The 25,735-nt window shown below is 34.7% G+C and overlaps 1 protein-coding gene across 3 annotated transcripts; it reads left to right on the top strand.

The window, feature by feature from the left end:
• Positions 1–617: 617 nt before the first annotated feature.
• On the top strand, positions 618–25,417 carry LOC117329566 (exocyst complex component 1-like). 3 transcript variants are annotated; one of them, XM_033887562.1, is made up of 25 exons: positions 618–726; positions 4,093–4,226; positions 5,139–5,275; positions 5,549–5,644; positions 6,437–6,500; positions 7,165–7,361; positions 7,950–8,075; positions 8,593–8,694; positions 9,246–9,378; positions 9,922–10,031; positions 10,407–10,556; positions 10,698–10,806; positions 11,036–11,208; positions 11,855–11,962; positions 12,503–12,561; positions 14,005–14,064; positions 18,313–18,417; positions 18,999–19,125; positions 19,512–19,595; positions 20,102–20,258; positions 20,674–20,694; positions 21,714–21,838; positions 22,070–22,192; positions 23,015–23,086; positions 23,381–25,417. In XM_033887562.1, exons 2-25 carry the CDS (start codon positions 4,103–4,105, stop codon positions 23,531–23,533), a joined length of 2,715 nt encoding a protein of 904 aa, XP_033743453.1. In that variant the 5' UTR covers positions 618–726; positions 4,093–4,102; the 3' UTR covers positions 23,534–25,417. The 3 variants fall into 3 exon arrangements, with proteins under 3 accessions (XP_033743453.1, XP_033743454.1, XP_033743455.1); XM_033887563.1 differs by lacking the exon at positions 14,005–14,064; XM_033887564.1 differs by lacking the exons at positions 22,070–22,192; positions 23,015–23,086; positions 23,381–25,417 and having other exon boundaries at positions 21,673–21,774.
• The last annotated feature ends 318 nt before the right edge of the window (positions 25,418–25,735 follow it).

Genomic DNA, 25,735 nt, shown 5'->3' with positions numbered 1-25,735 from the left:
CGAGTTGTATACGTATTATCGGGGGCTCCGTTAAATATATTCTGTACTGCTTTCCCAGATTTAGAAGAAAAAAATTGAGATCGCTTTGCTGATACAGCGCGTTCCATTATAAGAATAGCGGATGTGTACCGGTGCGACTGGGGCCTGTTCGTTTATGCGGACCGGTTCGTCAGTTTATAAATGTAATATTTCAAACATATATCTTGACGGACCTGTAAATGTAAGTACAAGCCTTGTGAGTCTTTGTCAAGGCTCGTATGAAAACAATATAAAATCACAAGGTCCGTCTTCATTTCATAAACCGAACAACATCGGTCCAACTGATCCAACCGTTTAGCCCAGGTACGAACCCGATAAAGGGACGCATGGCATAACACCAACATTTGCTCCGTCACCCCTCCATCCCGACCCTGATTAAAAGTCATCGAAAGTGTCCACGAGACAAGCATTATGTTTTTCTCTCCTTAATATTGATTAGTATTATTTAAGTAATTAATTTAGTTATCTATTCCGTGTCACGATCTTTAGGCTTAACTACAGGACAAGGATCCTTAACAATCAACGTTTAGAAACCGGAAGTTTAGGGAACCGGCTACTTCCTTTTTCAGAACGAGGCGTTGTAAACTTCCGGTGACAGATCTCGGGTGGATGGTTAGATTTTAATGTTATTTATTTATTATGTGCGTCGTTTCCTGATACCGATCTGAAAATAAATAGATCGCGGAGGTATGTTATGTACTTATGTTGCTCATAAATATATATGCATATCAAATCATCCGACCAGCCATCGAAGTAGGCGGTGGCTGTAATCAAATTTGTCACATCTCAGAACTCCCTCGGCCTTACTCCTAATTTATATAGACCACAGAGCCGTTTTCGTTTTGCGGTACAAACGGTTGCTCCAATTGGACCGGCGTTGTGAAATAAAGATGGACCTGGTGATTTTATATTGTTTTCAGACGAGCCTTGAAAAGGACTTCTAATGCCTGTATAAAATCCGCAGGTCCGTCAAGATATGTTTGAAATATTTCATTGAAAAAGTGAAGAACCAGTTTGTCCGCGGATTTGACAAACCTGTTCGTCAGTTTTTAAATGTAAAATTTTTAACATATATCTTGACGGGCCTTCAGGCCTTGGGAGTCTTTGTCAAGGCTCGTCTGAAAACAATATAAAATCACCAGCTAGGTCCATCTTTATTTCATAAACGAACAACACCGGTCCAACAACAGGTCCTAGCCTCGTCTGTCAATACATCCAATATATGATTATATATATATATATATATTGGATGTATTGACAGACGAGGCTATAGCTAGGACCTGTGGTCCAACTGGTCTGTTCGTTTTGGCCGTAAAAACGAAAAACCGCATAGTACACCCAATATATAATCTTGATATACGAAGCTAGTATTTCATTTTTTTTTGTATGTGAAATATAGAAAATTGATAAAAACGTGTAAAACTTATACAGTGGAACTTCGTTAACTCGAAGTCGACGGGACCACGAAAAAACTTCGAGTTATCCGAGTGTTCGAATTAAGCGAGTTATCATTTTTGGTGAAAAGATTGGTCAATATTTGTCAACATTATATAATCATTATAACTTCGCTCTGTCGCTCATCAGTTTAGTGTGAAGACTGGTCAATACATGTTAATATATATGTAATGTTTCGTTATGTCACTTGTAATTTGGTGTAGTTTTGCCGATATACAGTCACGATAAAGTTTCTTTCACTTAGTCACTTCAATAACGATCTGATGTGCAAGTCATGTTTGCAAAAGGTAAACGATAAAACGGAATTCGACAAAATCACAAGTTATTAATGTCAAAACAAATAACCGTTTAAGTTTAACACAGATTGCATACAAAACGTAACAGAACCATTACCTTTTATTGGACATATATAAAATACTGTTTGATCGGCTACTTACTTTTTATTGAAAACCACGCCATTTCCATGTGTATTAGCACCGGAAGTTGGGCTGCGCATGTGCGTATAAAATGTTACTGTAACTGAGTTGGCGTTTTATCCGATTTAATAGACAGCACTGACCGTTACAGTTGTACTCTGAACACCTCGGCAGTAATTACGCTATTGTTTCAGCAGTTTAAAGATTTAATAGGCGCCGGTGACTGTGTCATTTCTACACCTGTAAAAACATCAGCCGGGTAGATCTACCGGTGTGTCAGAGATTAGTTCCGCTTGAGCGAACGGGTAGATGAGTTGTTGACTATCGTGTGTACTGATATCGGCGACCGCCTTGGGAAATTACCTGATGTAAGTAAAGCAGTACTTTTTATCACCAAGACTTGTTGTTATAAGATTCAACCGACAATTTCTTTTATGAATTTATGAAACACTTATAATAGCATGTAGGTTAGTAGTGCCGATATGTTCAGTATTACAACCGGAATTTAGCTCTTAAAAAATATCGGCGTTTGCCACCGATCGACGAAAATTATACTTCGAGTTATTCAAACATTTCAAGTAGGATTTTTATTGTTGGGACCAAATTTTTACTTCGTATTATCCGAGTTTTTCGAGTTATCCGAATTCGAATTATCCGAGTTTATTTTACTAAGATAAAGAGAGAATTCGGCCGGGACCGGCGAGGTACTTCGAGTTAAGCGGGGTATTCGAGTTATCCGAGTTCGAGTTAACGAAGTTCCACTGTATTAGAGCAAATGCAGTGAAATTATCCGATTTTGCAGTGAAAATATCAGGTTTCGCAGGAACCACTTTCCTGATGTAAAATTGAAAATATCTAAGGCTTGTCAATCTGTTGTCATTTCAACGGATTGGCAGAGACACTCTCCAGTAGGCAGGTAAAGATTTTAATGAAAGCATTTTAAGACCTCATTCGAAATGTAACAAAAAGATAATTCAATGGTTTGCCTTTCAATATCAAATATATTTCACTCATATGGCAGATTTCAAAAACATTTTTACTTGTGCCATCCACTCATGAAAATATAAAAACAAAATCTGCTATACTTGTGAAATAATATTCTATATTAAATGACAATCCATTGAATATCCTCTATATATTGATATACATAGGTGTACGATTATTCATGTTAATGAATCAATAGATCATTTCTGTATATCACCACATTATGATCACAGGCTAGGGCTTTCAAGTAGACCCATGAGAGTATGTTTTTGACTCTATGATATCATATCTTACTCTTGAAAGCTAATTTGACCTATGTTTTGACCCTTCAGATTTCTGAGAAATAATTATTTGACTTCTGAATTTGGTAAAAATCAATGACCAACTGGATGTCCTTGTTATCATATTCAGAATATGTATGCAACTAAAAGAACCACATTACGATGTAAAGGATGATGAACTTTTTACTGCAACACAAATTAGGTAACAGATGTTGCCTACTCCAACAGTGTTAGAGGATGAGATGGCATTGATGTGCAGATAATGAGATTGCCGCAGTCCGTACAATAATATCATAAATCAGCTGACCAGTGGGCTCTCAAAGTTTTAGATATATATACAGTGTGCAATCAATGGGGAGACAACCCACCAGACACCATTCTCCTGCTGAGACTTCTGTCTGTTTGTCTCCAACTCAAACCCATGTTTTTGGGGAGAGTGGTCTCAAAGCCACATTTGACTGCATTCTTCAGCACAAATTAGCAATCATGGCTGAAACAAATAAAGAAGTCTTCATTATTTATTATAATAATATATTTATGTGTATATACCATATTAACATACAGAGACTGAACAGACTTATAGCAAAATTCAAAATTGAATTCAGTGATAGTACAGGCATACGGTATATGCAATAGGAGATGCCTATCACACCTGTGCATTTCCTCTCAACACTGTATGTACTGCATGAATATTCAATGTACACCTTTACTTTACCTACCTGCTTTGGCTGTTAATTGGAAATTGATATTACATTACCAATGAAATTTTAAATATTTTGTGGTTATTAATATAAAGCTGCAAAAGGCAAACATAATTAGCTACCCAAAAATCTAGCCGGGTATGAAATATATCTGTATCATTTGTAAATGCACTGTCTTGTGTCAAATTATAGTACACTAGTGTTTAACATTTACAGTTAAATCAAGATGACTGCCATTAAGCACACTTTACATCGTGATGTCTTTTTACCTCATGATGAACGCCTCATTGGATTTGTCCATGTCACTAAAGTTGGACGGAAGAAGAAAACAAGTTTTCTGTGTGCAGCTCGTAAGTTATCAACTATTTGTTACAGTATGTGATTACATTAACTGGTGATTATTGACTTGAAATGTGTGATATATTGCCTAGATTATATAAATGAAGATTACATATTTATTATGTATATTCATCTCATATGAATGTCATATATTCAGTATTGATTTATCAAAAACAGGCTTAAAATTAGGTATCACATCAAATTAAAAAAAAAAATCACATATAAATCATTACATTGTTTTAGGTGCCAAAATCTAATTCCAATCTACTACAAAATATAGAATAATTTTTAACCTGTAAGAGTAACATTTTGCAGACAAACAAGGTAACATAGATATAGTAATAATGGTTGACCAAAAATTAAAATTTTGGAATATTTTTTATTAGAAATTGGATTATGATAAGGCCACAGTAGTTTTTTTTTGTTTTGCATCCACATGCCATTAGGTTTTGGGTCAGTTTCATGAAAAACAAACACTAACTGTTATATTTTCCTCAGAATATATCAGTAAAATTAACAAAATCAGAATGCACCCATAGGAATCACTTTTTGACCAGAGCACTAAAACAACCATATTTAAACAATTATGTTTTAATTATGTTTTCTTCCCAATTACATGCATGTTTAAAATGTAGCACAGCTATAATACAGGAAAATATCTTGTGTTTTTTATTTTTGTTTTTATTTTTTATCATGCTGGCTGGTCAGATTTTTGAAATCAGGAACATAAAAAAAACACATTGTGGCCTCATTCTAATGTAATGACAAAACAAATTGTCTGAAAATTTTATCTCTGCATGCCTGCATCAGCTATTGAAATTTTGATGGTCAATTTATTTTCAGATTTGGCTCAATGATAATCAGGTCTGATTTGTTTTAATGAGCTCGGACAATCTAAATCAATGTTTATGTTTTAACAACAGTAAATAATGACCACGAGAGCCCAGTCCAGGCTAGAGTATGCCAGGTTAAGAAGGCTGACAAGGGGGAGTCCTACAAGAAAAAAACTACCTGGTTACTACGAGAGCTCAAAGTCGTTGATGGCAAAAGTTCAAACAAGGTCAGTTATATATCAAACAGAAAGTATAGTACTCAATTCTCAACGTTGTGTGAAAGTTGAAATAAGCTATAGCAAAGTCAGAATCAGAATTTTGAAAAAGGCTATAAGTGGTTCAATGAGCACTTCAGATCTGTGCTACACGGACACAATTATGTATATATAAAACTCCTGCTCACATCAAATTATTGTGGTTTAATTGAAGAAAATTTACTTATAACGCAACTGTGCAGCCATGCAGACTGTTGTTATTAGACCCTTTCTTATATTTCACAGGAAACCGCTGAGTTTGACCTCCATTTTGAGAAGATCTACAAATGGGTAGCTAGTAGTGTGACTGACAAGGAAGCCTTCATTTCTTGTCTATGGAAAGTAAGTACTTTACTTTTTAAAAGTCTGTCTTATTTTCTACTTTTTTAAACTTTCATCATGAAGTGTACCATCACATATTTCACTTTAAAATCTAAAACCTTTTTTTTTAATTTCGGTTATATTATTGCTTCTGTTGGATGTAAATGTTTGTCTTGGTATTAAAGAAGGGTTTCTTTATATTTGAGCAATCTCTAATAAAGTTTTATACTTAGAGTTTGTGTGTTTTCTTTAGCATTTTTCATTAGACCTCCATAAGGACTATCCAAGTGTATATGGGCTATTTTTTTTCTAATGATAAATGGTATGGCTTATACATAATTACCTACCAAAGAACTCACTGAGGTTTGATAGGAACATCTAAAAATATTTAGATAAGATAAATAAATTCTTTACGCTATATATTTATATTAGGTTCCCTGTCTCAGAAATCCAACAGAGATTGAAACTGTGGCTGCGTCAGAAGGAGATTTCTTCAGAAGTATTTTGAATAGATTGAGAACACACTTTAAGTAACATTACTTATTACAGTGTTAGCAGTACTTATGCTCACACAATTATGATCCATACCTTAACTAACTGTCTAGGACTAGCCTTTGATAAATCCCTGGGGTTGTGAGTTAGGAGGGTTTGATTATACCTGTACTGTGAATATTATCATATTGGTTCATATTTTTGGATAGAGGTAGAATCTTCTGGACAGGTTTAAATTATATTGAATAAATGAAAATTGCAGCTTGTATGTTATCAATGTAAGACCTATTTATCCATGACTTTCCTTTGTTTAATTTGCAGCTGAGCCAAAGATGTCTTATACAAAAGCCTGATTTTATCAATGTACCCAAACAGTTATTGGAAGGTAGGATATTTTCTTTTTAATTAAAGGAATTGTCAACATTTTCTATTATATACATGTACTGTAAATTGGAATATTTTTGTGTTGGCAAAATTTGGTGTTTTTTTTCATAAATCCTGGGTGGTTGCATTTGTTATCATATTTTCCATTGATCCTGTGTTTGTTTTCCCGAAAATAAAGCAATATTACCTTTAACTAATTATCAAGCCAGATAACAGCGCGTCCAGAATTTCAGCATTTTGATACCAGTGTCGTTATAATATAATTGGTGAGTTAAATTTGGGTGCTTTCATGTCAGGTGCCAAATTTAAACCGCAGCCAAACTATCCCAATTTACAGTAATAGTACTACAGCAGAATTAAATTAATATTTATAGGTTTTGTTCACCGATGAGACTTTTGTGCAATCTATGGTACTTTATAGATGTATCACAATCCAGGATGAAATGGTTATCATTTGATTTTGGGGAAAGGAACACAGTTTAATATATAGCAGATAATATTTGTGGATATAAAATTATTTACATTTTTATTGTGGGACCCAGAAAAAAACAAAAACCGTTTGTGAGAAGGGGAGGTGAGATTATCACGAAAAAAAAATTTCTATGCGTACAAATATGAAATATATACTTATGTGTACTATTATTTGATATTTCTATGTATTTCAGAGGTGAGCAAGCCCTTAGGTGCAGGCCATACTCCTCAGACCGGGGATGATATGGCGGTACTGGAGGAAGACTACCAGGCCCTGACAGGGAAGGAAGAATCTGACCTCGCTCTCCTTATGTCTGAGTCACAGGCTGCCATCAGTAATGCTGAGTCCTTCGCTGAACAACTTTCCAAGCAGCTGTCAGTACTAGATGGGGTAAGCAAAAGAGAAAACTGAACGTGTTGTTAAAGAGTGGGAAACTGTATAGGATATGGAAAGAGAGGATGGGTACATCTGTACTGTTAACTGAAGTTGTATCTATATATTAGTGTGTAGTATAGGCTTTGGCGGTCTCTGATGGATATCTGAGGTGTGTGGTTTGATCATTTCTCGGGGCAGTTTGCTCTTCTCCACAAACAGAGATCGGAAATCATGCGCATGCTATGTTGTCATGGTTGGTCTTTGAGCAAGACAATTTACCCAAATTGCTCCGGGTAGCATGCGACAGATCTCTGTATGTATGATGTTCAGTTAGGTAGCCACCGGCTACTACAAAGTGACTCTACTTAATGATGTAAATGACCCTTATTAGTGTTCATGGGGGATTATCCAAGCAGACCCTTATAGACTTACAAATGTCTCAACATTTACAGTTTATTCCTGAAAATTTTCTTCCCATTTCACCAGCTTTCATTCCAACATGAGACAAAAGAGTTCCCATCCTAAATGAGTTAGAAAAATTCTTAAACATATCGTTGAAGTGTCATTATTTTTCTCTTGATTTTTGATATCTTTAATGTGCAGGCCAACATCCATTCTATCATGGGATCTGAGGACCAAGTCCTGAACCTAATGCGTTTGTTAGATGATGGCATCAATCAGGCGGAGAAGATTGAGGAACGACTGGACTCTTATGATAAAATACTACAGGTAAATGTTACAAAAGGAAAAATTTCCAAATTCTAGAGCTCACTTTCTTGAAATATTCATGGTTGATTATTAAAAAATAAAGACAAGTTTCCATGGATGAAAGCTTTCAGTATAAATACTGAATTCAGTATTTTGGAAATATGTTCTCCCATATATGTTAATGTTATTTTTTTGCAAAAACAGGTATTTCAGTATTTTGAGATTCTGACACTTTCATCCATGACTAAATACTAAATTTGTAAAGTAAGTTGTAGCATAAAGTAAGTAATAAAATGAAAAGACTCTTCTATTGGGTTTAATTCTTACCCACACAAAGATGCCTTTTTGATGTACAATCTGTATATTAGAAAGCTGACTGGATTAAAACAATCATGTGATATTTCATTATCATTAAATATTTTGCTGTTGTGGCAGAAAAAAAATCAAAGATATATGAGAACACATCGTTAATTAGTCTAAAGACTGCTCAGTGTTATAATCACAGTATAATATACAGGAATGGTACCTTTATTGACAGAATGTGAAGGATCAGATGGAGATGATGAGAGACAAAGACTCGTTGATAAACACCAGAAATAAGAACCATCAACATTTACTGGAGGAACTCGACAGCCTAGTGGTCAGTAATGTGTTTTAACCATACATGGTAACTGTAAACATTCTATTCTATTGATGAACCAAAATTTTTAGACATATTTAAACAGACTACAGCAATGTTGAAACAGCTCCAACATATAAATAAATGTAAACTTTATTTATTTTACATCAATTGCGAAACAAGTTATATCAGCTTATATTAATTACGCTTGTTGGCCCGGATGGAAGCGTGCCAGGGGTCTTACTGTGGGAGGAAACCAAAGTACCCTGGGAAAACCCACACGGTCAGGCAGATGACCACATACCTTTTCACGTCTGATTGGGGAATCAAACCCTGACCACCTAGGTGAAAGGCAAGTGTGTTACCACTGTGCCACCCGAACAACCGAGAAACCATACAAATAAATGACATCAAGTGTTCATTTCACAAATTGAAATTTGTTTGTCTGAAAAGAAAATTAATTTCAGATTTAATTTTTTCTTAATACCTTTGTTAATATTAATGAAGTTATACTATAATATAGTATCCTATACTGTATATATAATAATGCTGTTCACTTTTATCGAGTACAGAGTCAACTTGACCTGGATACTCGACACCTGAAGGCCCTGAGCGACGGGGACCTATCCACTCCGGGAGGGATCTATGAATGTACAGCCGCGGCCAACGCCCTCCAGAACTGTATGGCCGTCCAGATTCACCCAGGTATCTATGTGGTCTGGGTAGATTGATGATAATGGCGAATTCATGATGAAGTTGTGTCAAAAGCGAGATTGTTTCACAGTTATTTCTAAAGTAAGATATGAAATTCAATGAAACATTGCAAGCATTTTTACTATTTCGTGGCCTTGACAAATACGTAATTTTGTGGCTGCAATGTTTGATTTTAATGAGCTTTTGTAAATAATAATTGAAGTACTGTGTAATTTTCCTTTTGATAACCTCTTTCCTGTGAAATTGAATGAGATATCATGGAGTCCTCAAACAGATCTACCACTATTAATATTAAATTTCATGTATCCCTTTAATCACTTGTTAAGGATGAAACTAACAATCAAATTTTCACTCTAAAGCATACAATTGTTTCATGAATGCTTGGTAATAAGCCCAACCTAATGCAGTTCAGTGAAACTGTTTCTGAAATGTTATTTCATTTTCATGCAATAAGCCCACCACTTAGTTTATTTGTTGGATCTTATTAAAGGATAAATATGGTAAGATTATGTTGAAACTTATTTTTGGTTCAAGCTCTTAGGAAGATGTCAGCTGTAGAAGAGCAGCAGAAACGTTACAGTAAATTCTCCGCCAGCTTCGCGAAGCGTTTGGCACATCATCTCAACAACTTATTTATCCATCAGGTAAATTCTGTCATTTCACTCTCAAAACATGTAGGCTGCCTTATAGAAGTCATTGTATTCAATTAACTTTATACAATAACTAACACAGAATCACACTGAACTTTTAACACGGATATGGGACCTCCCACATCCCGTATATTTATATAATAAATGTTTTATCAAGAAACACAAACCGACACAGGTGGGGAGCATAAAACCACTCACCTCTGATCTTCACAATGAGGTTACGTTGCCAGAATTCTAATCAATTGAGCTATTGTAGCCCATTCCAAATTTTAGTAAAAACACAAAAATTGCAACCAATGAAAAAAAACCTTTTTAACCTTGGATATAGAATTTTCCACTATTTACCTGTATAGTTACCTGGTTTTGTAGGGTAATGAGATGGGTGAGACCCTCAGCAGACAGACTGTAGACTTCAAGATTCCACAGCACCATTCCAGTCATCGGGACCTTACACCATATGCAGATCTCATGTTCTGGCTGAAAAATGCAGATCCCAAGAGTTTTAAGGAGCTTTCACAGGTCAGAGCTGCATGTATTCTAGCCATAGAGAATGGTCAACACCTTAGGATTGACATTCTCTTATATTAAGATTTTGGTCCATTTGGTACGAAAACCAGAGCAAAATGTATTGATGTGTAAAATGATGTATTTCTGTTGTAGGTATACACCACCAGTCTGAGCCGACTCTACACGAAGGAAACACAAGACTTTATTGAGTGTGCTAAACAGAGACTCGGGACAGGGGCAAAGACTGACAAGAACAAACTAGGTGATTTATATACAGACATTTCTACTGTAGGTTGGAGTGGGCAGACCTAGGGGTAGATCCATTATGGTGGGATGGTGGGGCAGACCTAGGGGTAGATCCATTATGGTTGTATATTGAAAATGTTGTATTTTGGTTGTTTCTAATTATCATGGTCTCAATATACAAACTGTGTATACAGTCAGTAATATGTAAATTACACATTAAATAACCATTGTTTCTGTATGACTAGGAGTAGGACTGGCAGGACAGAGTGCATCAAAGTTGTCAGGCTCTTCCACGAGTCTCCAGGGGAAAATCCACGATGCACGTGGACGATCTGGGTCCATGCAGAGTGTGGATTCAGCATCCCTGTCCATGCATGGCTCTGACTCTGATCTGGCTATGAGACATTTGTTTGATCAGGTAAATCATTAATTAATGAATAATTAATTAGTATTTATCATACTTGGTTATGTAAAGAGCATAATCTAAAAAGAGTATAATTTATTCAGCATGGTAAAAAATTATAGGTGCAAATTATGTACTTTTGAAATATCTGTCAGAATATGTGTGGATCAGTGAAAATATTTAACACCTATAGCTGGTCTGTGGTTTAGTACGATTGGGAAAGTATCAAACTAACGCAACCTTAAAAGGGGACCGCGTGAATTGTATGGTTTGATCCCTTCCTGGGGAGGTTTAATAGGAAGCTGATATCACACACTGTCCTGTACAGTGGTAGCAGTGTCCTTTACCTGAATTACTTGGATACCATGTGACTGTCCTCCTGTTGTTGTTCAGTATTCATCTAACAGCTGCTTCGAGACTCACAAAATGACCCTAGCCGTTGACATAGTGATGAATTCAGGAAAGATCAGCCTTAAAATTTATAGATAAATGAAGTCATAATTGAGGACTGAAGCAATAACATTTTGAAGAAACCAAGCTGTCAAAAATTGTTAGAAACTTGGACATACCCATAAGTAGAAAATAAATGTAGCTATTGATTGTTTCTATTGATTATCTAGCCAATATTAAGATGATTTATCCTCGATATTAAACTGTTTAGGTGCTTGACAAAGTGTTTAGTGAACTGGAACCATTCTGCCTGGCTGAACAAGACTTTTGTGTCCGATTCTTTCACTTAGTGGCTGAGTCACAGAAGGGGGAAAAGGAGGTAGGTGCTGGTTTGTTTAATTAACAGCTAGAAATTAACTAACTTCTGGCATTAATGCATGTACATATACATTTTTTTTTACAATACACTCACATTCCTAGGGATATTGTAAACACCAACATTGTCCCCTCTGGTACTGCCTGGGAGAATCATCTGCATTCTGTCACATTTTCCTGGGGCAACAACACTGTACTGTTTTCCCAATGGCTACTGAATTTTTTTTACTACCACTTGGGATATAGTTCAACGTAATATAATTGGTTACAGTACCTACCATGTACAGAGTTACTTCCCTTCGTTCTTCAAGTGATACATTGCCCTTGGAAAAAAACATCAATTCCTCACTCTCCTGTCCCTTCAGGAGAGACGAAGAGGAAATTCTTCTATGTTGGGAGCATCTAGGCAAATCCTTGTGTTTAATATTCCTACCTGTCAGTTGAGATTCCAGTCTTAATACCGCATGGAATTATTAGGATGGTGTTTATGTTACAAAAACATTTTGTGTTTCTGTACTTATCTGATTTTGTGTGATCACTACAGGAAGAAGATGGGGACAGTGGAGACATTTGGCAGCCCAGAAAACCTGTACAGTCTGTCGAGTAAGTTAATGAGTATCAGTAGTTTTACACCAAGTTAATATTGACTTTCACTACAGATATATATTATCTAAACTTTCTCACTGTATGATTTAACTCTCACTACATTTGTATAATATAATCATTCTTGTGTAACAGTAACTTTGAAAGAAAAGTGGGAGGGAGTTATTCCCTTTCTAGTAACAGATATTGATCGTACATTTTGTATTAACAATTAATTATTGGAGCAATTTATGGTACAATAATATCTGTTACATGATGACATAGAACAAAATAATTATTTTGTATGACATTGTTTTAGCTAACTGATATGTTCAACATCATGTCTTTTGCTTCAAAACTATTCTCTATAAGATGTATGATAGATTTAGATAGTTGAGATTGTTTGAGGCTATGTTGTAGATAGCAGATATGCTCACTGCATATTGTATTTTGAAGTATCTTATTCCATTTTATCTTTTGAGCTACTCAAATTGAATGAAGTATTTACAGTTAAAATTTCTTAAACACTGAATTTATGCATGGTATAAAACTCTGAAGACACATTACTTTCTGCATGACTAGATGTCATCTGGGTCTATCACTTGTTGAATGAAAATGACTTCATCTGGTCTATCACATGTTTGATTTAAATGAATTTATCTGGGTCTATCACATGTTTGATTTAAATGACTTCATCTGGGTTTATTACTTGTTGAATGTAAATGACTTCATCTGGGTCTATCACATGTTTGATTTAAATGAATTTATCTGAGTCTATCTGTCATGTTTAATGTAAATGACTTCATCTGGGTCTATGACATGTTTAATCGAAATGGCTTCATCTGGGTGTATCACATGTTTAGTGAAAAATGACTTCATTTGATTCTATCACATGTTTTATTAAAATGTCTACTTCATCTGGGTCTATCACATGTTTAATCAAAATGACTTCATCTTGGTTAATCACATTTTTAATGAAAAATGACTTCATCTTGGTTAATCACATTTTTAATGAAAAATTACTTCATCTGATTCTATCACATGTTTAATCAAAATGTCTTCTTCATCAGGATCTATTACATGTTCAATGTAAATTGAGTTCATCTGGGTCTATGACATGTTTAATCGAAATGGCTTCATCTGGGTGTACCACATGTTTAAAGAAAAATTACTTCATCTGATTCTGTCACATGTTTATGTTTAATTAAAATGTCTACTTCATCAGGATCTATCACATATTCAATGTAGATTCAGTTCATCTGGGTCTGTAACAAATTTAATGTAAGTGGGTCCATCTTGGTCTATAAGTTTATAATTAATTGTTAAGAATAAACAAGCAGTAACATATTTTGTCCGATGATATGTCTAAAAATTTCACGACTTAAAAAATGCAAGACTTAAGATATTGTTGTTTACAATGAACTCTTTATTTTAAAATGTGTAAATGGCTTTCACTCCTTGTAGGAATTACTATATGGAAAATTTAGGGGAGGGTCTTTTTCAAAGACGTGTATCAAGTCAAATGTAAGTGTGTTATTTGTGTGAGACGAAAGGCTTTGACCAGCACTGCGGCCACCAGGTATCGCCTCTGCATCTTCCACACTCATACGTCGTACCCTTCAGGCAGAGCCACTGTGCAAATAACAATTTTGGTACCTTCTCCCCCCCTATCAGCTGTAATGAACTTTCCCAGCTTGTATATTATAATGTACAATTTGGGAAAGTTCATTATAGTTAAAGGGGAGGAGAAGGTGATGCAATAATTTTTAAGTGCTTTCTAGCCTTTAGAAGATTTTAAATAGAATAGACAAAACAGACACTGTCTTTCTGTGATTAACCTGCAGTTTTATATAATAACAGTTTTCATTAAAAAAGCTAATTCTCTAAACTTTTCCTTCTGAATCTCTCTATGATGTCTTTCACTATGAACTTACTCTACTCTAAAATACTGTGTGTCTCTGCCTGGTCCCCTCACACCTTATACCGATCATATCTCTGTTGTCTACTTATTTTATGTCCTGTTGTTTGGTTTTATGAATGCCACAGGGTTGAAATGTATAACTGTGCATGTTAATGGCACTGATGTATATTCATTGTAGTCCATGGTTGAATGAGGTTTCTTATAATTCACGTGATAATTGTGTTCCCTTGAATTACGTTGCAGCCATATTTTTTCTCATTACCCAATATTAAGTTTGATGTCTTGTGTGAAACTGCTCCCATAAAATAATGTACTTGCCATACCTTCAACTGCAGCCCACATATTAACCTAGATACACCCATTCACATAATCCAATTTGTAGTATATAATGACACATACTTTAGATGCTAAATATTCCTTGATAATTTACATTTGCCTCTTTTACCTTCCCTCATATACATGCACTTGAATCTGATTAACCCCCTGACCTAAAGGTAAGCTACATGTATGTACTTATACAATTATCTCCCCTTACTTAGAGGCACGCTAAGAATTTATCTCAAATGTGATCATCTCATCTGAACCAATGGTAAGCTTCATGACAATGTGCTTAAATGTAATTATCTCCCTTGTCTCAAAGGCTCACTAAGGGCCTGTTCGTTTATGCGGACAAACTTGTTCGTCAGTTTTTAAATGTAATATTTCAAACATATATCTTGACGGACCTGCAAATGTTAATACAGGCCTGGGACGTCTTTGTCAAGGCTCGTCTGAAAACAACATAAAATCACCAGGTCCTTCTTTATTTCATAAATGAACAACAATGGTCCAAGTGGTCTTACCGTTTGGACCACAAAAACAAAAACAGCCTTAATGTTTATCTTAAATCTGATTATCTCCCCTAACCAAAAGGTCAGCTATAATTATTTCCTCAGGCCCAAAGGTGAGTTCCTTTTATCTTTAAAAGGTTTTTGCTATGGGAGACCATTCAGATTTTTGCAAAATAAATAGAGTTGATTCTCCCTGCAAAGACATAAGGATACGGTGTACTGGAATCAGTGTTTCTGTTGATCTGTCTTTTGTAGACAGAAGTTGTCCAAAATAACACTCCTTACACTATTTTGATGAATCTTACACTTTATAAATCATATAGATGTGTGCTTGCATTTATCCTTCATTTCATTTATTTTCCAGGGAGTTGTGCCCCTTTAATGATTTCCTTACAGAAATTTTAATAGTGGAAGCTGAGAGTCTTAACATAATCATTAGCTTTGTTCCAGTTTGAATTATCATTTATGTTATCTTACGCTGAGTTTTATGGTTGTTTCAAAGTCCAAGATTGCCCCTGTAGCATTTGATTGACTGGTTGGTACATTTTCAAAAATCCTTTGATATTTTAGAACATTTGCTTGTTTTTTTTATACATAAGGATTTATATTATTGTTCTGAACAAAGGTCTTTGGCATGAAGTTATGCTATTTCTACAACTTTTTTTATTTCACTTGTGTAAGTTTATAGAAATTCATGAAAATGACACAGGCCTAATGTGCCTCTTGTTCCAAGTACATGATGCAGTTTTACCTAAGTACTTACCTCAGTACTTACCCAGTACCTTACATATAAATTTGTACAATATCTAATTTACTTCATCATGGATATTACCATATTCTATATTGATACAGTGTCCTATATAATTCCCTATTTTGATAATGCTGAAAGGGACTATCAGTTTGTACTTATCTGTTTGTCCATCAGAATGTCCACAATTTACCAATTTGAAACAAAATAATTCAAAACAAAAAAATACAAAACATCAAGTTCATGGGCTGCCACACATTATTATTGGATAACTATGTAATTGTAATAAATACAATTTAGGTGATTGAATTTATAACAAACTTAACTTTTTTAACATGGGCTGGCACACATTATAATTGGGCATGTAGTAATGATAATATAATTTCATACAGGTAATTGAATTGGTAACAAACATAACTTTTAATTTGTTTTGATCCAATTTTGTTCATGTGAAATTAATTTGATACTGAATATTGTTTGGTGTGTAAACTGGTTTGCTGTTTAGTTTGTTTCATTAACTTTCTGATTGTGATATTTTTTTGTAGTTTCAAGAAACATTTCGAGATATATTGTTTGTGATTATATATGATACAAGTGTTCTTGATTGAGCCGTTAATTGTCGTTTTTAGTCTCCATATATGTACATTTATTTAGGACAAAAGAAACGTTCAATTCTGAGTTGACATATGCATTTAGTTACCAGGTGTTGGCTCAAGCTTGTTTTCATGGAGTCAAATAGAGGGGTAGAGTTTATCTGTGTAAGTCCGGAAGGTCAGTTATTTTATGTAAGTCTTATTCTATTTATAGCCACTGGCTGGGATGTAGACTAAGTTTAAGAAGCACATTTATAGCTACTAGAAAGACTATTTATATCATAGTTGGGTTTGCATGGGTATGACACCATACAGATATATTGTAGATACATTTTGTATGTGTTAATGGCTGCCATAACTATTGTACATGTATTAATTTCTTCCAGAAGATAATTCAGTACAGTTTTGTGCTAAATGGAGACTGTTTAATATTGTTTGTGATGTTAAAATTTTCCTGTTGTTGGTCTATGATCCATGCATTTTAATGTGATTACATAAAAAAAAAGTTTATTTTTGTTATTGTAACATTTTCATATAATTGTGTTACAACAAGTTTCACTTTGTGCTATGTACTAGTAATTTGTAATGATGGCCTTAAAATCTATGTATCCTAAACAATTTTTAACAAGGTTGATCACTTTTGCTTTCCTCCATCAAAGTCGAAGTTCAACGAGACTTAAAGCATTGTTTCAATTAAATCAGTTTCATACTAACTATATTCCTTGAATTTTTCTTTTAGATATTTTTACCTTTCAATGCTAAGCTTTAAGTGTAAAATTTAATGTTCTCTGACATTGTCCCAAAAAACTTTTTACCGTTGTGTTGAGTATTGAGTCAGACTAAAAGAACATGTTGTTAAATAGCAGCGATACTGGCACTTATTACCATAAAACTTCTTCTCATAAGGTGCTGTCACATTATTAATTCAATCCACTTCAATATTTCTGTCTTAATTTCCAAACCTTTTTATATTTGCCAACCTACACCTATCTGAACTTCTATGTTGGGGATTGTGAATATGTTCAATGATGCAAGTATAAGAAAATTAAATTGATACACCTTAAACTTTTACTTTGAATAAACGTTATCTTTTAATTTGCCATTCCTAGTGGATTGATCGAATATTTTAAATCACTTATAAAACGAGAATTTAATTTTTATAATACAAAAATGTACATCAAAAGTTCGGGTAAACAATTGAGTCTCCGTCTAAAATAGTGAGGGTCGGCATGTATGAATTTATGTTTAATTTTCTTGTCATTGAAAATTACAAGGCATATACTGTCACAGTAGTTATCACTTCATTTTCAAGATGTTTGTTGTATGCGTTTTAAATAATTATAGTGCAAATTATCTGTACAAATTCTATGTATATTTGTAGTACCGTATTTATCCACAAATAATCACCTCTCTCACACTCAAAGTACGCTCCCTGTAGAATATCAGAAACTGAAGACAATTACGAGTGGTGCCTGCAAATAAGCCCCCTTCCCAACTCCAGGCCTCTTTTTATCGCAGGAGGAGAGGGCTTTATTTGAGGAACAATATGGTACTTGTATCTAGATAACCAGATAGATCTATATATATACTAGTAAAGGAAGTATGGCCAGTAACCACCAGCTACCATAGTCTATGGAAGATGAAGCTAGACTAGTTCTGATTATTTTCTGACTGTTGTAGGCGTCACATCAATGAGGAAGTGCGAGGCATGATGAGGGACCTCTTCCCCTGTCTTGAAACCAACCTTGATGATTTCTTCTCTTACTCAGATAGGATTGATGGATTGTAAGTACATGCATTACTTATAAAATATAATCTGTGTATTACTCTATTTAGCCTATAAGCTAGTTGATAAGTCCAGAGGCCAATTCATAAACTTCACTCAAAGTTTGGTGTGAACTTACTGCAGGATAATGATTCAGAAGTTGCATTTATAAACATTTTTGCTGAATAGCCATTGACAAGGGTGGTGTGGATATATTGTGAGATATAAATGATTGTTTATTTTTTATTAAAAAAACACAACTGATGTTGTGATGTAAACAATGAAATACAAATCAATGTTCTGTTGATATGTTGAGGTCAGTACATGTAGCTTCCATTTGATGGAAATTATCGGATAGAAAAATACATTTCAACTATCAACCTTATAGAATGATTGTATGTGTGCAATGTTTTAAAATTTTGCCCAAATTTAGAAAAGATGAGGAAATTGAATCTCTTTGCAGCAAACCTCAGAATCATTTAACGCTACTGTCCGGGAGGTACATGAAAATCTAGAAAAAATATTATTTATTGTAAAAAGTTATTTTATAGAAAAAAAATATGAGTTACCACGGTAATTGGAGTGTTTTTCTCCCTTTCAGTAATTCCATGTACATGTTAGTGCGGATGAGTCAGCATGTCAACAAAGCCCAGAATACAGGCTCTTTCCTCAGTGTCACATTTGCTAGCTGTCTTGTCAAGATCAAACGCAACTTCGATAGATTCATAGTAAGTCAAATGTTTTTGTCAGATTTTATCTTGTGTTGAAAATAGATTTTTTTTTTAAAGATTTTTTTTAACTTGTGTCTGTTTATGTTGATTCATTGGAGGCAACAAGCACACTAAAAGTTCCCTTCAATTGAAAGTAACACTTCATTTATTAGTAAAAATTCTGGAACTAGAATTCCTGATTAGTGAAGAAATGTTGCTGGAAGGAAAGTTTCTCTGTTATACATATTATCCTGACTTGTGATTTGTTTTATAATATGACACAAGTAAAATGACTATTTCATGGTTGAAAAATATTGCATTTTCACTTTCTGAATCAGATCATTAACTTTGACAACATAAACTTACATCCGGTACGCATTTTATGTGTTGACATTCTCTTTCAGCAAAACCAGATTCGTGCCATCCAGGAGTGCCGCGTGGCCAAGAAAACCAAATGTGGCATCATCAGTTTTGTCCACACATTTGAGGTATTACAGGAACTGGTTCATTTATTTTGATGTTAAATAGAATAAAACACAATCAGAGATATCCTAGTTGTAACTATGTCTTTGTTATTGTGTGCACACTTAAATCATGAGACAGTCTCAGCCTTCAATCAAAATAAGATTTTTAAAAAAATTTAGTCTCAAAAAGTGAATACAAAAAAAAATTATCTATGAACAATTACATTGAAAAATATGTAAGCATATAGATAATTATTTAATATTTGCAATGTAAATGTCATTCACATTGTTTACAGAAGGGTCATTGTTGATATATGTAACCCTGGTAAATACTAGCCGCAATATACTGCTCGGCTAGAGAGATCTTCTCTTTAGCTGGATCGATTGAGTGCAAGACTAGTAAGCCAGAGGTCCTGAGTTTGATCCCTAGCAGAGGCAGTGATTTAAATTTAATTATCATGCGCCCTGCTGTATATATAAAATGAATTTGTTTATATGTTTTTTCCATAATTTAATGTTTTTGTGTTTAGGACTTTGCTAACCAGGCTGAGAGTATTTTTCGTGGAACAGAGAATCGCCATGCCCATCTGGACAAGTCCTATGTCACACTTGTAGCAGTTATATTTGAACAGATCGCAAGGATTGCTTCAGAGCATCCTAAAACTCCTCGGGAGGTGGTCATGATGGGTATGTACCACAGAGTCCAGGGAAATACTCGCATAACATTTCTTGTATCGTATTTATCCTAAAATAACCCAGAGACATTTGTTTTGAAAAGTTGAGAAGGTCAAGTAAGGTTTCATTGTTTTACTATGATTGCTAAACATAGCTTTGATGATTAATTATTAGGCAAGTTATTATTATAACATCTGCAATTAAATATTGTAATATTAATGATTATTACCATGTTATTCCAGTAAAGCTGGATACTTATTGCCGAATACTGCTCTGTAACTTGGTATACGAGTAATTTGGAGAGACTTGTATAGACTTAGCCTGATGTTAAATCCTTGATATTAACACATACAAAATCAATAAGATAATGTTAACTGATCACCAGGTTTGTTGCTAATTAAATATGAATTAATATCTTATTTTTCAGAAAATTTCCATCACATGTTTTGTAAGTATGACAGTCAGTCATAAAAGCATATCATATAACAATCCATTTATTAAGCAGTCAAAACTGGACCATAATTATATACTCATAATTTATTTTTTTTATGATTTCTTATGATTTTTAGGTCACCTGAGACAAATTCTCAGTTGACCTATTGCGATCGCCTTTTGTGTGGCATTGTGCAACGCCTGTTGTAAACAATTTACATTTTCAACTTCTTCTCAATTACCAACAGGCCCAGAGACCTGATATTGGGTCTGCAGCATGCTGGGATGAAGGGCTACCAAGTGTGTTCAAATGGATGACCTTGACTTTCATTCAAGGTCACAGTGGTCAAATTTGCTAAAATCTTTTAACATTTTCTTGATAACCAAAAGGCTCAAAGACCCAATATTCAGTCTGTAGCATGCTGGGATGAAGGGCTACCAAGTTTGTTCAAATGGATTACCTTGACCTTGATTCATTGTCACAGGGGTCAAATATACTAAAATCTTTAAATGACTTCTTCTTGATAACCAAAATGCCATGAGACCCAATGTTAGGTCTGTAGCATGCTGTGATGAAGGGCTGCCAAGTTGGTTCAAATGGATGACTTTGACCTTCATTCAAGGTCACAAGGGCAAAATGTGCTAAAATATATCAAAACTCAGGTGACGGTTTAGGCCCATGGACCTCTTGTCTTGATGTTAAAATCAATGTGGTGTTTTTCCTGGCATTATTGTGAAAGCAACCAACAGGTGGAAATCAGGAATTTATTGTGGAGCAAAATTGTATAATTAGGAGGAAAATTGGTAAATTAGGTTGTAAAATGTTATGGCCTCTCAGTAAAACACTAAATGAAAAGATATTGTGAATTTTGATGACTTCTCTGGGAAATATGAATAACTTACACATCTGTGAATTGGGTCTTTTAAAAAATATCCCACATCTATAATTGTAGTCATTCTGTCTGCTCTAAAGATCCTACGTCTATATTTGTAGCTGTTGTGTCCGCTCTAAAGATCCCTCGTCTATATTTGTAGCTGTTCTTTCCGCTCTGAAGATACCCTGTCTGGAGAATGACAGGAAAGAGGCCAAACAGACATACCAGGACAATTTGTACCAGTATACAACTCATCTGCTTGGGAGACCCATGGAAAAACTTCATGTAAGTACTGGAGATGGCGATTAAAGGTGAGATAAATACTTAGAGAAACTTCAGATAATTTATAAGTAATGGGATAGGGGTTAAAAGGGGGGAAATGCTTACAGAAACTTCAGTTATGTGTTTACTGGAGAGATATGGATAAAGAAACTTAATATGTTAATAAGTACTTGAGGTCTGGGTTAAGCTTTTCTATTTTGTTGAAGATGTTTCCTCGCAATGATTTTGTTGTAGGTGTTCTTTGATGGTGTACAAAATAGAGTGGCATCAGGAGTGAAACCTGAGGAGGTGGGGTACCAGCTTGCCTTCAGTAAACAGGAGTTACGCAAGGTCATCAAAGAGTACCCCGGCAAAGAGGTAAGAGAACATCATTATGATGTCAGACTAAGGGGTCAATGAGTAGAATCAGCATCTGACCTTGGTGTGTGGTGCCAGTGTGTGACCTTGGTGTGGTGTCAGTGCGTAACCTTTATATGTGATGTCAGTGCGTAACCTTTATATGTGATGTCAGTGCGTGACCTTTATATGTGATGTCAGTGCGTAACCTTTATATGTGATGTCAGTGTGTGACCTTGGTGTGTGGTGTCAGTGTGTGACCTTTTTGTGTGGTGTCAGTGTGTGACCTTGGTGTGTGGTGTCAGTGTGTGACCTTGGTGTGTGGTGTCAGTGTGTGACCTTGGTGTGTGGTGTCAGTGTGTGACCTTTTTGTGGTGTCAGTGTGTGACCTTGGTGTATGGTGTCAGAGTGGGACCTCGGTGTGTGGAGCCAATGTTTGACCTTGATGGTTGGAGCTAGTGTATGACCTTGGAGTGTGAAGCCAGTGTGTGACTTTAGCACAAGTATGTGACCTTGGTGAATAGCATCAATGTGTGACCTGCTGTTGTTGATCTTTGTGTGTGTGTCAAATGAGTCTTTTAAGTTACTTATTTTGTAAGTTTGAAGACTGAAGTATTTGAGAAATTGAATTAATACATATATGATATACACAGATTCATTTACTGTTCTTTGAAGTCATATACTTGTTAGTTGATTTTCTGCTGAATTACTTTGTAATATTTATGGGCACTTAGTCTTATTCCTAGAGTTTTGATTAAAAGAGATACAAATGTATTAAATTAAGTTTAAGTTAAGTCTAATTTATACCAGAAATTTTAAAATAATCGATGTATTCTTATTCAGGTGAAAAAGAGTCTTGAACATTTATACAAAAAGGTTGAGAAACAGTTGTGCGAGGAAGAAAACCTACTGCAGGTAGGTTGTCAAGGAGACTATTCTTATCAAAATTTAGTGTTGTCTTTCATGTATGTAGTTTTCTTGTAAATATCTCTGACACAATAAGCCCTCTCCTGGTAATAATATGTATTGTTGTCAAGCAAATATACTAACAAAGGTTATTTATTGTGTCCTGTACATCCTTTACCTTGGGTCAAAGTTTATATGTTATATTCCACAATGTAATGCAGTTTGATTGTGAATCCATTTCGAGATCTCGAGCTCGATTATTTATCTTCAGCCTGTTTGACATTTGTGTATCTTGTATTTCAGGTAACCTGGCTAGCCATGCAGGACGTGTTTCTCCGACAGTGTACATCTCACGAGGATCTCATCAACAAGTGTTACCCAGATTCTGGCATATCACTGGAGTTTAGTGTTGGTGACGTCCTACAGTACTTCTCAGACATTGCCCAGTCACATTAAGAGTAGTGTTGGGCTTTGGTATTAATACATATTACGGTACCAGAACAGTGTATATGATATGGTCCTGTCATTTTGGGAATAATGTTGGAATTTGTCGCTGACGCCCTACAACACTTTTCTGATACTGCCCAGTCACATTAAGAATAGTGTTGGGCTTTTGTATTAAATACATATTACGGTACCAGTACAGTGTATATGATATGGTCCTGTCGTATTAGGAATAATGTTGGAATTTGTCACCGACGTCCTACAATACTTTTCTGATACTGCCCAGTCACATTCAGAATGGAGCTTGGTTTTAATGACATTTGCAGTACAGTTGTTTGAAGAATAATTTATTATGATTTTTTTTCTGACATTGCCAAGTCACACATAGAATAAACCTTGCAATTTGCACAGTGTAGTTAATATGACGTCCTAAGGTATGACATTGTAAAGTGATAATTGAAACAACATTTTGCTGTTGATATTTTACAATACCAACATTTTGTGATATCACCCAGTCACATATATCACATCTTAATATGTTGCATTTCCGACAATTTAACACTGACTTTGTCCGTTGAGAATTACCAAACTTTCCATGCATAGCCACAGTGTTAGAATTTGTTTAACTCAGTACTTCCGAGACTTCAAGATTAAATAGCTGTTCCGTGTTCAACTGCAGGACTTGCCACATTGAGTTTAAAGTTTGACAGGCTATCAGCCACATAGACAGCCTATCAGTCATATAGAGTTTTAAAGTTTGACAGCCTATCAGCTCAGCCATTGTAAAACTTGGTCAGTTTATAGAAACTAGAGGACATTGTTCCTGACATGCATTGTTTCCCCATTGATAGAAAGTTAGGGTACTGTTTATCATGAAACATTCGTCATGTATAAACTTTGCGTTTCATTGTTGCTATGAAACCATGAATGTAAATACAACAGATATTGTTGTATGTATTACTTGTTAAATATCATTGTTGCATGGGCTAACCACAAAAGTTTGCATGCACAAAATAATTTGAAATATCTAAACTGTGAAAAAAGAGTACGCAGTTACGAACATTTCATGTTATACAGTTGAGCCTAATCAGGGTGTGGAAAAGATAATCATTCAACTTGTATTTAAAGAACAGAATTTAATGTCGTTTTGATTTTTAAGAGCAGTTCTGATGGTATGGAAAGAACATAGAAGAAACCATTGTACATGTCAAACACAATACTATTGCTTGTGAACAAAATATTGTGTTCAAAATGCAATACTGCTGATCGTAACAAACTACCAGATCATGAAATCATAAATATTCATTTATTTTATATTTTTTTTTTAATTTAGTGGAAAAAATAGCTTCAGTGGCCTAAGTTTACATGATTGTTAATGCCTGTTGTTGCCTGTAAATTCTGTAGAAACATCTTATGATCTGCATACAACTGTACCTTAAGTATAATAAAACTGTCTTACATTTTAATGAATGTTAGGCTTTTGTTTTCTTTCTCCTACTCATCACAGGAATTTGGCAAAATTTTCTAACCCATGGACCGTATTTATTTGTATAATTATAGTATTGATACTGTTATATTGACTGTGGGTTTGAAATTTGTGTCAAGCCCCTGTGATAAGTTGATATATCTTTCAGTAATATACAAAAGAGTTATCACTATCTGGAGCGTAAATTTAGTGATGTGGCTTTTAACTACCAAAACTTTAGTAAACAAGTTTGGTTGGTAGACAGGTTTGGTGCATATATTGTATTTAGTCCTTGTTTATTTTAGAGCTAGGGCGATATCTGAAGTGCAATATTTCATTTGATACAATGCTTAGTTATTATTTATATAGTTATGATGTATGATTTGATTCATGTGTTGTTTTCCATGTGAATAAACATTTTATTGACTCACTTTGGACTTTATTATGTTAATTAGCAATTATGTTATTAGCAATATCTATGATGTAATTATATGTCCGTGACACCATTTTAAAATAGTCATTACTTACAAGTACATTTTAACACATATCTGAATGTATTTACTTAATATTTAAAAGTTATTTTACTATCATAACATTACAGTGTGAAGTTCTAATTTTTAAAAAAAGAAGTCCTGAAATAAGAAGGATTCCTTCTGGATCAAGAAGGGTGTAGTTGGATCCCTTCTGGAGCGGGAAGGGAGTGGGGTTGGATCCCTTCTGGAGCGAGAAGGGAGTGGGGTTGGATCTCC

This window comes from Pecten maximus, chromosome 6 (assembly GCF_902652985.1).
Source record: "Pecten maximus chromosome 6, xPecMax1.1, whole genome shotgun sequence".
In the NCBI taxonomy this organism is placed as follows: domain Eukaryota; kingdom Metazoa; phylum Mollusca; class Bivalvia; order Pectinida; family Pectinidae; genus Pecten; species Pecten maximus.
This window is presented reverse-complemented; position numbering and strand designations above follow the sequence as displayed.